General features: G+C 53.1%; 1 protein-coding gene across 1 annotated transcript in view; it reads left to right on the top strand.

The window, feature by feature from the left end:
- Positions 1-15,192, top strand: part of Anxa11 (annexin A11) — a 44,633-nt gene extending 29,441 nt beyond the window's left edge. Inside the window, exons 4-15 of the mRNA XM_027931176.2 lie at positions 983-1,369; positions 2,896-2,983; positions 3,240-3,334; positions 4,047-4,160; positions 6,015-6,105; positions 6,473-6,552; positions 6,672-6,728; positions 8,378-8,471; positions 11,611-11,706; positions 12,939-12,997; positions 13,202-13,324; positions 14,391-15,192. Of these exons, the coding sequence (XP_027786977.2) occupies positions 983-1,369; positions 2,896-2,983; positions 3,240-3,334; positions 4,047-4,160; positions 6,015-6,105; positions 6,473-6,552; positions 6,672-6,728; positions 8,378-8,471; positions 11,611-11,706; positions 12,939-12,997; positions 13,202-13,324; positions 14,391-14,450 (1,344 nt within the window). The 3' untranslated portion in view covers positions 14,451-15,192. The remainder of the gene's footprint in view (positions 1-982; positions 1,370-2,895; positions 2,984-3,239; positions 3,335-4,046; positions 4,161-6,014; positions 6,106-6,472; positions 6,553-6,671; positions 6,729-8,377; positions 8,472-11,610; positions 11,707-12,938; positions 12,998-13,201; positions 13,325-14,390) is intronic.
- The last annotated feature ends 259 nt before the right edge of the window (positions 15,193-15,451 follow it).

Raw genomic sequence — 15,451 nt, 5'->3', positions numbered from 1 at the left:
TGTTTTGCTTCTAAAATATATTTAAAAATTTGACAGCAGATGTAGAAACGGCAACCAGTGCACACCTATATCTGCTGAGGCCCAGCTCTAGGTACTAGGGGTGTGCAAATCAAACAACAAAAATTGCAGCCCTGATGCGCTCAGCATCTGTTGGGAAGACACAGACAATGACGTAACCACGTGATGATATTGTATTGAAGGGTTTTGGAAGCAAGAAAAGCCAGGAAGAAGGGTCGGGAGTGGGTAGGGTGACGTGGGATATGGCTTATAAGGTAGAGGTTCCATCTTTTAAGGTGGGTCAGAGTGGGAGCGGGTGTTGAGCAAAGATTAAGCAGAGGAGGGATGTGCCGTGTGGATGTTAGGGACTGTAAATTCTGAGCTGCTGTGGCCTGATGTGCTCAGGGACAGTGAGCTGGAGAGGAGAGGTGAGTGTGGGGCTAGAGATGGAGGCGGGCCCAGGTCTCAGGACACAGGACCCTGTCGGGGATCCGGGCTTTTATCCTGTGAATACACATCCTCCTGGGCCTCATTTGCAGAGCCGGTGGCCAGCCTGCAGGAAAGGGCCCTCTTGCTTTCTGGGGCTGTGAGCCCTTACCTTCAGCCAGTGGGTCTGGCTGGAACCAGCAGCCGTGGGAGAAGGAAGGCGTCTCCTCTGCACTGGGGGTGGCAGGTCTCTGGTTTAGATGTAGACCTTCAGGTCAGAGCCCCAGCTGCACCACTTGCTGACTCTGTAGCTTTGAACAAATGTGCCTGTCTCTGAGCCCACTTTGTGGGTGTGATTATCCGTCATGTAGCTGTGGCGGAGGTGCTGTATTAAGTCGGCTCAGGTATGAGAAGAGCTTAGGTAGCAGGGCTTGGTGGGCAGGTCCTGGAATGAGGCTCCTGGGAGCCGGCAGGGCTCAGGCCAGGGAAGGGTAGACCATCGGACCGCCACCAGACTTTGTGGGCTGGGGGTCTCAGGCTCTGCTTTGTGCACTTGCAGGCAGCCAACATGTCTGGGACATTCGGAGGAGCCAACGTGCCAAACATGTACCCTGGGGCCCCTGGGGGTGGTTACCCTCCAGTCCCTCCTGGGGGCTTCGGGCAGCCCCCTCCAGCCCAGCAGCCTGTTCCTCCATATGGAATGTACCCGCCCCCTGGAGGAAACCCACCCTCTGGGATGCCCTCATATCCACCGTACCCAGGGGCCCCTGTGCCAGGCCAGCCCATGCCACCCCCTGGGCAGCAGCCCCCAGGGACTTACCCTGGGCAGCCACCAATGACCTACCCTGGGCAGTCACCAATGCCACCGCCAGGGCAGCAGCCTCAACCAAGCTACCCAGGATACTCAAGCTCTGGGACTGTCACTCCTGCTGTCCCCCCAGCTCAGGTGAGTGCTGATTGGGACCTGAACCCCAAAACTGGAGACCTCCCTGTGGCCTCTGGCAGCAAGGCCAGGAGGTGCTGGAGGGCTTGGGCCTTTGCTGCTGCTTATTTGGACAGAGTATCACTTTGTCACAGGCTCCCCTGGGGCCATGCCTTCGGCCTGTGGGAGCTTCTCCCAGTTGGCTTCAAGTGCAAGTTGGGTGCTGTTCATTCCTCCTGTGATTTACTGCCTAGGCTGTGTGAATTTTTCAGAACTACCCAGGCCACTGGTCTCCAGGCTCATGCCCCATGGTCTTCTCGATGGGCCCTCCCAGACAGGTTTTGGAGGATTCTTAAAATCCCCTTTGGGCTGGGAAAATTGTTGGCAGTTCCTCCAGGGTTGATCTTGGCTCATTTTGGAGAACGGTTCATGTTTGCAGAGCCTAGAATTCATTGTCATGGTTACGTGGCAAAGCAGCCAAGCACAGGGCTGGTGTTATGTGCTGGGTGACTATTTTTAGACAGAGGGTCCCCTCTGCTCTCTGTCCGCCTCCATGCCACCCTCCAGCCTGCCTCCCCGCCTCCTTCCCATCTCTTCTCTGAGCACATCTCCTCACTGTGTCATAGCCGTCTGTCTAGCCCGCCTGGGAGGACAGCCCACCAGGAGACAGTTGAGCCTGTGCAGTAGCTCTCTGTCATTTTGGCAAATACCTGTGACGAACAGCTTAAAGGAGGCCAGATGTATTTGGACCCCCGGTTTTAGTCCATGGTCACTTGGCCTGTTGTTTGGGCCTGTATCAAGGCAGAGTGCTTGGAGTGGAGCTGTCACCTCATAGTAGCCTGGGAGCAGAGAGGAAGGGGCGGGGCACACCTTCACTGACCTAACTTCCTCCCACCAGGCCCCGGCTCCTCACGGTGCTGCCACTTCCCACTAGTGCCGCAGGCTTTCTGCAAAGTCCTTTTGACGCAAAGAGTCTCTGGGAGGCATTTAAAAGTCAAATAGCAACTGGGAAGTTCAATTTCACTGGGGTTGTACAGCTTCTGGCTGTGCAGGCAGTGCAGTAGTCAGGCAGCATGGCCTCTAGGGACAGGGACAGGGAATGAACGCTAGTCCCAAGAAGCAGTTAGGAGGCCACCCACCGTTGTGAGGGCTGGGTGCCGGCATCTCCAGGGTCACATGGAGTGGCTGCCCATCAGGACTGTCCTGATGTGTGTTCCATGCGTGATGTGATTAGGCATGGAGGAGAGGCCAGGGGCCCTTTTTCAGGACCTGGGCCCAGCCCTGGAGGACCTGGGCGGAGGGCAGGTTTTCAGCGTCAGGACCCAGCTGTAAGGGCTCCTAGCCACAGAAGCCGGGAAGAAATCCAGAACACAAGGACAGGTAACAGCCACTTGAGGGAGACTCAATGTGGAGCCCTCTGCACTGTTTATTTCGGGCTCCTTGAGCTCCCCCAGGTTTAGAGAGAAGTGGTGCCAGAGTCTGGGGTGGGACAGCCTTGACCCTGGACAGCCAGAGTGAGTCATCTTACCTGCAACTCTTTGTCCAAGTAGTTTGGAAACCGAGGCACCATCACAGATGCTTCTGGCTTTGACCCCTTGCGAGATGCCGAGGTCTTACGGAAGGCCATGAAGGGCTTTGGTGAGAGACCTGGGGAGGCTCCAGTCCACACCCCACCCCGTGCCCCAAATCCCTGAGCAGTTTCACGATGGTTCCGTGGGCTGAGGTGGCTGGCGGGAGGCGAACCTGACCCCAGTGGTGTTGGAAGGAAAGGTGGGCTTGCGAGTGTAGGGATGTCCAGGAGAAATAGCGGCCCCAGGCCAGGAGTCAGTAATCACAGAGCGTCCCTATCACCTGCAAAGCATCCGGTGACCCACTCCCACCTCCTCATCCCCAGGGACTGATGAGCAGGCCATCATCGACTGCTTGGGGAGCCGCTCCAACAAGCAGCGGCAACAGATCCTCCTGTCCTTCAAGACAGCTTATGGCAAGGTGAGTTATGGGGTGGGGGTGGGCGAGGACAGTGGGGCCTGGTCCCTATAGAAGCAAGCATGGCCTGCAGACCCACTTTTCCTTGGGGCCAAGTGGACGTGGACATCTAATGGACAGTGATCTGCATTAGGACATTTCCTGATCTTCCCCAGCCGGTCGTCCCCAGATGGTGACATCTTTTAGAGGTGAAGGATGCCTGGAGGAAGCACCCCCAGAGTCCATAGTGTAGTGAGGCTTGGTGAGAGGCATGTGGACATCTGGGTTGCAGCCTTGGCTCTGCCACCACTCACTGACACCAGGCATAGTTCATTTCTCCCCCAGCCCTACCCAGCCTCAGGGTCCCTTCCCCTCCCTCTTCATGACACCCTGGGAGGTTTAGCTGACAAAGGAGTTTTGGAAGAAAAGGCTTTGTGAACTGAACAAATGCAAAAGGGGTATATTTTCAACTTCTAGAACTTTGAATCTTAAAAAAATAATCATGTACATATTGGATGGGTGAGTGCCCGGCCCAGCGCTCCCCTTGGTGTGCCCCCAGTGGCGGGCATCCTGTGTAATTGCACAGGCTCTGCAGCTCAGGCCCGTCCCTGAAAGCAGGCTTTTCTTCCCTATGATGTCCATGATGTGGCTGTCCCATTTGGGATTCTATTCCTGTGAGTCACCTTCTGTGGATTCTCAAAATGTCCTTGTCTTGTTTGTTTGAAAATGCAATCAGGATTTGATCAAAGACTTGAAGTCTGAGCTGTCAGGAAACTTTGAGAAGACTATCTTGGCTCTGATGAAGACTCCAGTCCTGTTTGATGTGTATGAGATGAAAGAAGCCATCAAGGTATGTACATGTAGGGCTGTGGGGAGAGGTGTGGAGTGGAGTGTGGGTGTGAACACACAGCCCAGAAAAGAGCTGGATGGTGTGAAATGTGGCTGTCCCCTTCCTAGCTGTTGCTCAGTGCAGCTCCTGGGCCCTCCTGGGTTGGAGTCAACATGCTGTAGAAAGCACATCTTCCTGTAATTTCCCCAAGAGACACATGACATGCCATTTGTCAGAGGGAGTGTCTAAGCCTCTTTCCATCTTAAGTGTCAGGAGCTGGGGGAATAGAGGAAGGTGGTATTGGAGTGAGAGAGGGGGTCGAGGCCGTGGTTGGGGAGCTCTCATCCTGTGGGTCTCTGCCACTAGCAAATGGCAGCCACCTGCTTGAGCTGAACCAAAATAGAGGCAGAGAACTGGTCGTGGGGATGAAGACAGCTTGGCATAGAGAAGGAGGGCCAGGGCCAGGGCCAGGGCATGTAAAGGGCAGGACCCAGATGTGATTTCTGGGTCCACTTCTGGGGTATCTGCTTCCAAATGATGACACCCTGTACCCCACCACCATCTCCGCCACCTATCAGATCCAGCTATAGAAGAGACCAGCTGTCCCTTGTCCAAATTCCTAATGGGGCAGATTCTGATGGACTTGGCTTGGGGTCACTGTCCCCCGCAGGTCTAGATGGTTCCGGCTGAGGGGCAGGTCCCATCCATCCATACAGTCCTGCACCTGTGTGTGTCCTGGGGCTGAGAAGGGACAACCCCTCAGAAGGGGGTTCCTTGTGGGTGGAGCATGCATCCTGGAAGGAACTGCTTACTGCGGTCCAATGTCTCCCCCAGGAGAAGTAGAGATTCAGTGTGGTGCCTGGAAGGGGGAGAGGACTCTGTTGGAACACACACTGCCTGTGTTGGTCCAGGGAGGACGCAGGAGGTGACTGGGGAGGGGAATGGTCCCTAGGCTTCTGCCCCGCACCCGCCTTCAGCAGCTTGATAAGGTGGTGGTGATGGGGTGCTGGGAGCAACACAGGCGTGGCTGCAGCTGTTGCTGCCCAGCTGTGTGTCCTTGAGCATAAAGGAAGTGGGGACAGTAGATGCTGTCAGGATGTGCAGTGGGCACTGGGTAAGTGCCTAACACAGAAGCCCATCATAAACTCCAGGTAATCTGATAATTGCAAGGGGGTATCAGTAATGGTAAAAGTGGCTCACATAAGTTACTTTTTTTTACAATTAAGGGTCACAAAGACCCTGGAGGAGGCCATCCTGCCTGAGCAGCACTGTCTTTAACTCTACCTACATTAACCCAGCCACCTGAGTAACTCATCAAGGTTGCATAGCTGGTGAACCACATGGCCAAGATTCAAAGTGACATAAAAGCAAGGCTGCTGACCCTGTCTTCTGCCTTCCTACTGTCCCTGATATAGTCATTTTTTTTAATCCTCATTGCAGCCTATTCTAAGATGTCCCCAGACACTCCACATTCTTCTTGGGACTCCCACACACCCACTCTGATCTCTTTTATTTTTAGCCCATTTTCTCAGTTATTTGTCATCTCACTCATGGGCTGACCTTGGAATAAAATAGACCTTGGTCCACATCTCACCCTTACTAAGTACTGTGTGGCCCTGGACAGTCACTGTACCTCTCTGATTATTTCTTGTCAGTGGTGGTGACCCTTTATGTGATCTGTATTCATCTCTATTGACATTGTTATCTAGTGCTTACCTGGGCCTGGGGAAGTGGGGTGAGGGGACTGGCTCCCAGGCCCAGGAGCAGTGCCACAGGTGTGCCTCTGGGGCTGCTGTTAACATTGTAGCACCTGCTGTCTTTCGAGGGTGCTGGTGAGGGTAACTCTGTGGTCTGCTGTATTCTGTGCCACTGCAGGGGGCTGGCACTGACGAAGCCTGCCTGATTGAGATCCTCGCTTCCCGCAGCAATGAGCACATCCAGGAACTGAGCAGAGCCTACAAAACAGGTGAGCCTGGCCCAGGGCCTCTGCCCTCTGCAGGCGGCTCTGCATGCCAGGTATGGGCCACACCCTCTCCCAGGGCCTCTTATTCCTTCCTGGCCTCCTTATCACCCCATTTCCCGCCACTCCTAGCATACTGGGCTTTGACCCAGGCCCAACCCTGCCTGTTCTTCATACATAGAGCAGGTGACTAAGGTAAGGGAGGGCTTGTGGTAGAGCCACGCCTGTCAGAGGCCAGGGCAGCCTGGGGGTCACAGGGTTGCATGTCTCGAAGGGCCATCTGGGCCTCTGTCTTGACCCATTGTCCACTGTTGACCCACCCTGCAGTGGGAAGCTGCAGCTGGGAGTTGATTTCCTTGTGTCTCCCTTTCAGAATTCAAAAAGACCCTGGAGGAGGCCATCCGAAGTGACACGTCGGGGCACTTCCAGCGGCTCCTCATCTCTCTCTCTCAGGTACCTTCCCCACGACAGGCAATCAGAGCAGAGGGGTTGGAGCAGTGAGGGAAGGGGAGCAGTGAGGAGCTCCGTGCCTTGATGGGGTGGGCTTCATCATACCACCTGCTTCCTTTCAGGGAAACCGGGATGAAAGCACCAATGTGGACATGTCCCTCGTCCAGAGAGATGTGCAGGTGAGCGTGATGACCAGGTGAGGCTTCCTAAACCAGGGGTGTCCCCCACTTCCTTCCTTCACAAAGAGATGCTCTGGGAAGAGAAGAGCAATGGATACAGAGAGGGCTGTAGATGCTTCAGGTTTCAGCTGTGCTCTGCCCTTTATCAACTGTGTGACCTTGAGAAACCACCTAGTCTTCTGGGCCTTAGTTTCCCCACCTATAAGGGGGGAACATGCAAGAAAATAAATGATGCAATGATTGATTGATGAGTTATGGATGTGGGATTTCACTTGGATTGGGACCTTTCCGGTGTTGAGGTGTGTGCACCATTATATTTGCAAAGGGAAAGAATTAGCGCTTGCCTGTTAAGCTTTTGAGGCTTTGAGCCTAGAAACCAGCTGTCACCCCAGTTGTGCTTCCTTAGAATTCCATCTTTGTTCCTCTTGTGATTTGCAAAGCAAAAGGGGAAGGAAGCTCAGGTGTCCATGCTTCTCTGGAAAAGTCTGTGTGTCCCACTATTGCATTCAGACCCTGGTGTGCTGGCTTCAGGGAGCCCCGTCTGGTGGGAGGGAGCGGCCATACCTCCCAGCAGACCTCTGTTGAAGGCAGAGGTATCATGCTCTCCCTCCTCCATGCCTGACCTCCTTCAGCCTCACCTTGACCTGCTGATTCCCTTGGGTATCAGTGCCCACAGGTCTAAGAGCTGCTGCTTAGGACTTGCAGGCACCTTAGAGGCCATCTGGGGCAGGGTTGCAAATTGTCAAGTATTTAGGACTCAAACCTTCAAAAGCTCAACAGGTGAATGCAAATTCTGCCTCTTTGCAAACATAATGGTATACATAATAAACAGAGGAAGAACAAATTATGAAATCCCTTACTCATGATTGCCATCTATCTGCTGTTGTAATATTGATTGTCTCACATGTTCCTTCTTCTTTTTTTTTTTAATACCTTTATTTTATTTATTTTTATGTGGTGCTGAGGATTGACCCCAGGGCCTCACATGTGTTAGGCAAGGGCTCTACCCCGGAGCCACAACCCCAGCTCACACGCATTCCTTCTTATAGATACGGAAATTGCTTTTCAAGGCTGGGAAATTACCTGTAGAAATCTGGATTTCAGGCTTCTGAGGAATGGATCTGGCAGCCTCAGACCGTGTCTCTCTGTCACAGGACTCAGCTGCTGCTGAGAAGCACTGTCCCTCAGGATGGCTAGCCATGGGGCCCCACTCTGGGCTTTAAAGCTGACCTACTTTCGTCAGTTGTCACCCAGCTGGCCCTCTGGGGCTCTTGACTTTGCAACCTCAAATCAAACTCACCCTTGGCATTTTAGAGATGAGAAACAGACTTGGAGAGGCCTGCCTCGAGCCCAGCCCTCTTCTTCCATTCCTTCCATTTCTTCTCTGCATTGCTGCTCCCTTGGGCCAGTTAAGGATGCTCTTTGCCCAACGTTGGCCTCGGTTATCCTGATCTGAGTGTCTCCCAGCACCAGTAGTCTCTGTGCCACCCCAAGGGGTGGAGCACAGCAGGGGATCAGCAAACCTTTGCTTCAACTGCCCCATTTTCTTCTCCTCTGGGGTCACAGGGCAGACACTGCCCTGTTTTCTAGGTGACCTGAGCCAGGGGTCTGGAGTGAGCCCTGTGTTGAACATGTGCCTTCCTCTCCAGGAGCTGTATGCGGCTGGGGAGAACCGCCTGGGAACAGACGAGTCCAAGTTCAATGCAATACTGTGTTCCCGGAGCCGGGCCCACCTGGTGGCAGGTAAGGCAGTGCTGGGCCTCCCTGGGACCAGTTAGATGAGGGCATTGTGGGAAACCAAGCTTGCAGGACCACTGGGCGGCTCATCTCTGCCTGGGGCCTTTGCTTTCTTAAAAGCGCCCCCTGGTGGTGAATTAAAAGATGCTCTTGAGTGTTTGCTGAGTCAAAGCACTGGTTCTGCAGGAAGCAAAGGGAGACATGAGGAAATGGGCTCTGGTTGGCTGTGCTGGAGTATGGATTGGAGTTGGGAGTGCCCTCTGGGGCTCCTCATCGGGGTTTTCCAGGGTGGCATAAGACACAGTTATAGCAATGACTCTGGGCAACTTTGTTTACTTGGTCAACACATCCGGTTGGAACTCTGGCTGTGTTCCTCTTGGGTGGTGGAGTAGATGCGGGGCCTGGAAGGAACAGAGGCCAGCAGAGTCTCTGTTCTCATGGGCTTCGCCTTGTTCAGGATACAGACTGTAAGTAAGTACTGAATAGAACCTGTGTCAGGCGATAAATCCTGTAGAGAACATAATAAAGCCGGACATGGGGTTAGGGAGTAATGGAGCAGAACCCAGGGGGAGGCTGTGGGGCCAGTCTGCTCTGACAGAGTGCCATTTTACTGAAACCCTGAAGAAGACATAGAGGGAAAGGTCCCGTGCAGTGGCTAAGACTCAGGGAAACGGGCTGTGTGACCAGAGCAGTTGGAATGAATGAGGTCAGAGGAGGCCTGGCTGATGGTGCTTGGGGTTAGGTATTTATCCTGAGTGGCCTGGAGGCCCTGAAGAGTCCTGAGGAGGCAACTTGCAAGTTCATTGGAGGATTGAGTGTACTCCTTACCCTCGGGGCATGCCAGGCCAGACTTGCCCAGCTTTCCTGGGGGACCTAGACCTAGCTTGTGTTGAGAGTGCAGGGTTTGTGGCAGAGCAGCGAACCTGTTGGGAAGCTGTTGCAGTGGCCCCAGGGACAAATGAGGGTGGCCTGGAGGAGGGATGGGGTGAAAGGAGGTCAGGTTCCGGCCCTCCTTGCTGATGACTGGGGGTCATGCAGAGTCGGAGAAGGAGAGGAGCCGAGGATGATAGAGTTTGGTTTTGGCTAAGCAAGTGGAAGAATGGCGTGACCCTCCCCAGAGATTGGGAAGCTCTGGACAGAACAGGCCTCATCAGGAGGGAAGGACACTAGGAGCCTTGGGACAGAGAAGCCAGGAAGCCAGCTTATGAGCCTGGTGCTCAGGAGAACTGTGGGCCAGAGGTGGGAGTTTGGTAGCTAGCTGCAAAGGGTCAACAGTGCTTTGGCCTCTGGACTGTAAGATGTCCCCTTGGGAGGGGACAGAGAGAGAATGGTGGTTTGAGGTCAGGGCCCTGGGGGAGGACTCATGGAAAAGGGCAGTCTTGGGGGCCAGTTGTGTTGGAAGGACTGAGAAGGGACTGGGAACCCTAAGCATGGGCAGCATGGAAGGGCACTGGCCAGAGATGCAGGGCTGGCTGGAGGTGAAGGCCCAGCACACACTGAGTTTAGAACACAGGCGCCAGGAGCATGTGTCCTCCTGGCTTCAAGAGGAGGGAACAGGCTGTTGGGCAAGTGAGTCTGGCCACGCTTGGATTTAAACCCAGGCCTCTGGCCCCAGGACACACTTCTAAGCTTCCTCACTGTGCTGCGTGGAGTGGGAGTTAAGGTACTTTCCCCTTCGGTATCATTTTAATAGCGAGATATCATACCAGAGTAGCTATAGCAAACCCAGGATTCCACAAACGTGGCTTGGGGGGAAATAGCAGCACCTTGAAGAAAATCTGAATTGCGCTGGGCACGAGTGCAGCCGAAGTCACAGCTTTGCTCTGTAGATGGCACCAGTTTGGAGCTGATACTGGGGAGCAGGCAGAGCGAGAGAGAGCAGCATGCAGTGCAGAGCCCGGCTCCAGGCCTCCATCCCGCCCCGGCTCTGCTGGTCCTGGGGAAGCAGGGCTGTGGGGAGAGCATGGGGCGATGCTGGCCTTGCTGGCCGGGCCTCAGCTCACTGTTAGGCTGAGCAGACAGAACTGACTGAGGAGGAATGCGTGGGCTGGGGGTGCAGAAGAGTTGGTGGGAGGGGACCCTGGGTGTGCCAGGGTGGGTTGGTTGCGATTGGGTAAGCAGATTGGCGAGGACTGTCCTGGTAGGAGGACTCCATGAGCAAGGAATACTGGGCAGTGCCCATGACGTGGGACAGTGTGGCTGCCTTGAGAGCTGGCAGGCACAGTCAGTGGGGCTGCCCAGGGCACCTGGAGCAGAGCAGGAGAGGCAGCTCCTGAGGGCCAGAGGCCTCCTCTTGCGCGTCCTTAGTTTGCTCTGACAAAGACTATAGACTGGGTGACTCAAATGACAGGAATTTATTTTCTTGTAGTTCCAGAGGCTAGAAGTTCAAAGACAAGCTGCCGCAGGGCCCCTTCTAGGGCTTCTCTTCTTGGCTGTAGACAGCCTCCTTGTCACTGTGGCCTCATGTGGCCTCTCTTCTGTTCAGGTGCTCCTTGACTTACTTACAATGGGCTTATGTCCTAGTAAGCTCATCGTAAGTTGAAAATATTGTAAGTCAAAACGCATTTAAATCCTGGTGCAGCGGCATGCACCTGCAGTCCCCGGGACTCAGGAGGCTGAGACAGGAGGATTAGTTGAGCACAGGAATTTGAGACCAGCCTGGACAATATTGAAAGTCCATGTCTCAAAAAAAAAAAAAAAAGAAGCATTATTTACCACTTAACTTACTGAAAGTCACACTTAGCCTAGCCTGTCTTAGGTATGCTCAGGATGCTCATGTTAGCCTACAGTGGGGCAAAGTCATCTGACACAGAGCCCGAATGTCTCTTGTAATTCAGCGAATACTGTACTATTGTATGGGGACCTTTGTAAGCACAAAAATATTGTAAGTTAAATCATCATAAGTTGAGGACTCTCTGTACATGCACTTCTCTCATCTTCCTTTGTCATGAACTCCTCTTCTTATAGACATACTGGTCAGGTTGGCTTAGGGCCACCGGACAGCCTTGTTTTAATAGAGGTACCTCTTTAAAGATCCTATCTTCAAATACAGTTCTGTTCTGAGGTGCTGGGGTTAAGATTTCACCATCTGAATTTGGGGGGAAACAGTTCAGTCCATGACATGTCCTTTCTGTCTTCCCGCTAGTTTTCAACGAGTACCAGAGGATGACAGGTCGAGACATTGAGAAGAGCATCTGCCGGGAGATGTCCGGGGACCTGGAGCAGGGCATGCTGGCCGTGGGTAGGTGTCTCAGACCTGCCCCTCTCCCCAGGCAGGGGCTGGCATGCACAGCAGTGGTCAGGGTGCTCGCCGTCCTCCTGCTGAAGGGTGGCGGAGTGCAAGAACCACAGTGTCCAGGGTTTCTAAATCCAGATCCAGTGGTGGGAAGTCCCGCTTCCCGGATCATGGCAGAGTGAGCCCCGCTAGCCCGGTCAGGGGTGTCTTGTTTATATTTCCAGAGCCACTCTGGACAGGGAGCTGCAGTGTGGGCATTAGTGGGAGAGCATCCAGCTGCTGTCCTGGAGGAAGGTGACTCATATCCTGCCAAGTTTCCTCTAAAAATACATCCCTGCAGGCAGTTGTCAGATGTTTGTGATGGAAACACGTGGAAAGATTTTACTTGCAACAGCAAAACAGGCCTATGCCAGAGGAAGCTGGCGGGGCTCCCAGGATGGTGGCTGCTTCTTGCAGGGCTTGTGGCCTCTGAAGCAGGCCCCGCCTATCATGCATAGTTGGGTCCTCCCCCTGCGGCTCTCACAGCTGCTCTTTATACTCACTGGGAAAAGCAGTTTGCCCTCCCCATCCCTCCCTCCCCCCCCAGCCCACTGTGCTTTCCTTGGAGCTTTCTGAGTGGAACAGACAACAAGTCCTCATTTCCTTACATGTCCCCATGTGTGTTTCTTGCTTGAAATTTCTAGAAGGATACTAATTCTGCTCAGTCGTCTTTCTTTGTGAGGTTCATAGGGCTCTGATGTGCCTCTCCCTCCCCTCCCTACACAGCTCCCTGCATTGCTCAGGGGCCACTGGTTCTCATTCCTCTTTTTTTCTTTTTCTTTTTTTACAGTACTTGGGTTGAACCCAGGGGGCTCCACTGAGCTATCCCCAGCCCTTTTTATTTTTTATGTTGAGACAAGAGTCTCACTAAATTGCTGTGGCTGGCCTTGGACTTGGGATCCTTCTGCCTCAGCCTCCTGAGTGGCTGGGATTACCCGCGTGCACCACCGTACTTCATGTTCTCACCCCTTTTATCTGGGGAGTTACCAGGAGAGAGGCTGGGTTGGTGCCAGACTCTGTGTTCCTATTCCAAAGAGCTGGAGTCAGGATCATGAGGTGTAATTGGGCCTAGAGGAGAGGAAGATGGAGGCAGTGACGGGTTTGATCTTTGGGGCCTCCAAGGAGGACACCTGGGTAGTCTGTGCCTTTCTCAGGCTGAGTTTTCTGCTGATCTGGTTATGCTGTGTTTTTTCTTCTAGTGAAATGTCTCAAGAATACTCCAGCTTTCTTTGCTGAAAGGCTCAACAGGGCCATGAGGGTATGTAACTCCCATGTGCAAAAGGCCCAGATCATCCCTGCATTAGCCCTGCCTGTGCCTGGGACCAGGGGCTAAGCATAGAAGTCATGGAGAGAGAGACCTTAGCCCGGAGGTCTGAGCACCCTGGGGCGGGGGAGGGGCAGAGGGTTGGGGAGTGAGAGGGTAGAATGCCCGTTGCTCATGCTTTGGGTGGACTCTCTTTAGGGAGCAGGAACGAAGGACAGGACCCTGATTCGCATCATGGTGTCTCGCAGCGAGATCGACCTTCTGGACATCAGAGCAGAATATAAGCGGCTGTATGGCAAGTCGCTCTACCACGACATCACGGTACGAGGCCCCGGGGCTGACTGGGCTGGCTCTTGGCATCCCACTCACCTGTGCCCCTGTTTTCACCTTGCCCTCTCTGGAACAGCCAGGTGCTTGGGCTCTAGACCACACGTGTAATCTTGTGGCTGGACCTCAGACTTCAACTTCCACTGGTTCATCCAGTTGCCCCTGAACAACTTGTAAGCTTCTGAGGTCCAGGCGTGTCTGGACCCTGCATCCTCAGCTCCAGTGCACCTGCTCAGTCAGTCAGTGCGTGGAAGTGATCACCCAATGGCAACTGTTGTGTCACTGTGCCCCAGAGCCAGGCTGACGACATTTATTCTTGTCTGGGTGACCTGACAGTGAAATTCCAAACTCATGTGAACTTTAAAATTGAAATCGCCAGGACCAGGTCCTGAGTTAGACTCCCTAGCATTTGATGTTGTTCCTTGAGAGAAACTCATCTCCATTTCCATGCTGTAAAGATAAGGCTGTGAAAGCAGGGAACTAGCAATTCCTGACAGCATCTCCTGTGCGCCAGCAGACTGGCATCTGGAAGAAGCCATGGGCCTTACTCTCAAAGAACAGCCAGTGGCAGGAAATGATTAGAAATTAGCAGGGCCTGGCCAGCACTCCTGGAGCAGGTGGTGCAGAGGAGTCAGACAGAGGAGAGAGCCTGGGAGCTGGGAGGCCTGTGTAGTAGCAGCATCTGACATTGTGTGGTCATGGACATCACACTCCCTGGGCAGGACATGGTACATTATAGCAGAACCTCAGTTTGGTACTAGGTCAGCGCACTGGGAAAAGAACAATCTTGGTTAGCCCTGCATATTGGTTTTAGGCTGATTTTAATTTTGTTGTAGTTGACTTTGATAACTGGGGTGAGTGTAGCTCTTTTTTTTTTTTTTTTAATGGGGACCCGGGAAGACTGAACTGCACTGTCTAAGGACTGCGCTCGCTGCCTGTTGTAGGACCAGCAGGGTGGGATGTTTCCCAGGAGGGCCCTGCTTCTCCTCAAGGGGGCTTGGAACCAGGAGGCTGGAAGTGCCTTGCCTCCCTTAACGGATGCCTTTGTTTCTGTGACCAGGGAGACACTTCAGGGGACTACCGGAAGATTCTGCTAAAGATCTGCGGTGGCAACGACTGAGGAGTGACCACTGAGCAGTGATGTGGCTCACTTCTGCCCCCTGCAGGCAATGGTGATGCCCGGAAAAGGCCAAAGGAGCACCCTTTTCTCACAAATCCACAGAATAGCCCAAAGGTGCACTGTCTGTCCCTAGAGCCTTGGCCCTGACCTTCCTGCCCTTCCCACTCCACATATTATGTCGTGCTGAAGGGCCTGGGTGGGGCTAGAGCTCTCTCAAGGTGCCTCCGTCCCTTCGCCTCTTGCTCTTAAGGTAGACATTGTATTTCCTGATTCATGCAGTCATTCCTCATTGCTTGTGACGAAGACTCTTAGCTTCATTTTAGTCAAGTGATTTTGTATGTCTATTTGAAGGCATATTTTCTTTCTTTTTTTTAACTGTCATTGCCAGACAGATGCATATGAGTCTGTTTACTATACACACATTTCTGGTGAGAGCGATAGGGTGGGTAGAGAGCACCCTGCCCTCACCAAGGACAAAAGGGAGGACCTATCAAGAGTAATGTTTGCATCTGGTGAGAATGTGTCATAGGCTTTGTTTTTGCCAAACTCACTCCTTTTTAGAAAAATAAAAAGGCCAGAAAGTCATTTGTTCCATCATCCATGTACAACCACGAGAACAAGGCTAGTTCCCTGCCAGTGACAGGGCTCCTTGTAGTTTGGAATGTGCCTTAAACCTGAATGTCTGTAGCCAAAAACTGTTTTAAAATTAAAGTCAGCAAGCTCTGGAATGTTCTGGAAATGACTTCCTGGGGCCAGCCTGTTTTTTTTTTTTTCCTGCTTCGTGGCTCAGGGGTTCCCATCTTATTAGCCAGTGAAAATTTGCACAACTTGAAGTAGAAATTTGGGGGCATAAGCTAATTTATAGGGACTGGGTTGTAAGACTATGATGAGGAAGAAATGGACCCAACTCAAGGTACCTGTGGGCTAAAGGACTGTGTGATCTCATTGATATCTCTCCAGGGGCAAAGATACTTACTTCCTTGCAGAGTTACTGGGAGATG

This window comes from Marmota flaviventris, chromosome 4 (assembly GCF_047511675.1).
Source record: "Marmota flaviventris isolate mMarFla1 chromosome 4, mMarFla1.hap1, whole genome shotgun sequence".
NCBI classification, from domain to species: domain Eukaryota; kingdom Metazoa; phylum Chordata; class Mammalia; order Rodentia; family Sciuridae; genus Marmota; species Marmota flaviventris.
This window is presented reverse-complemented; position numbering and strand designations above follow the sequence as displayed.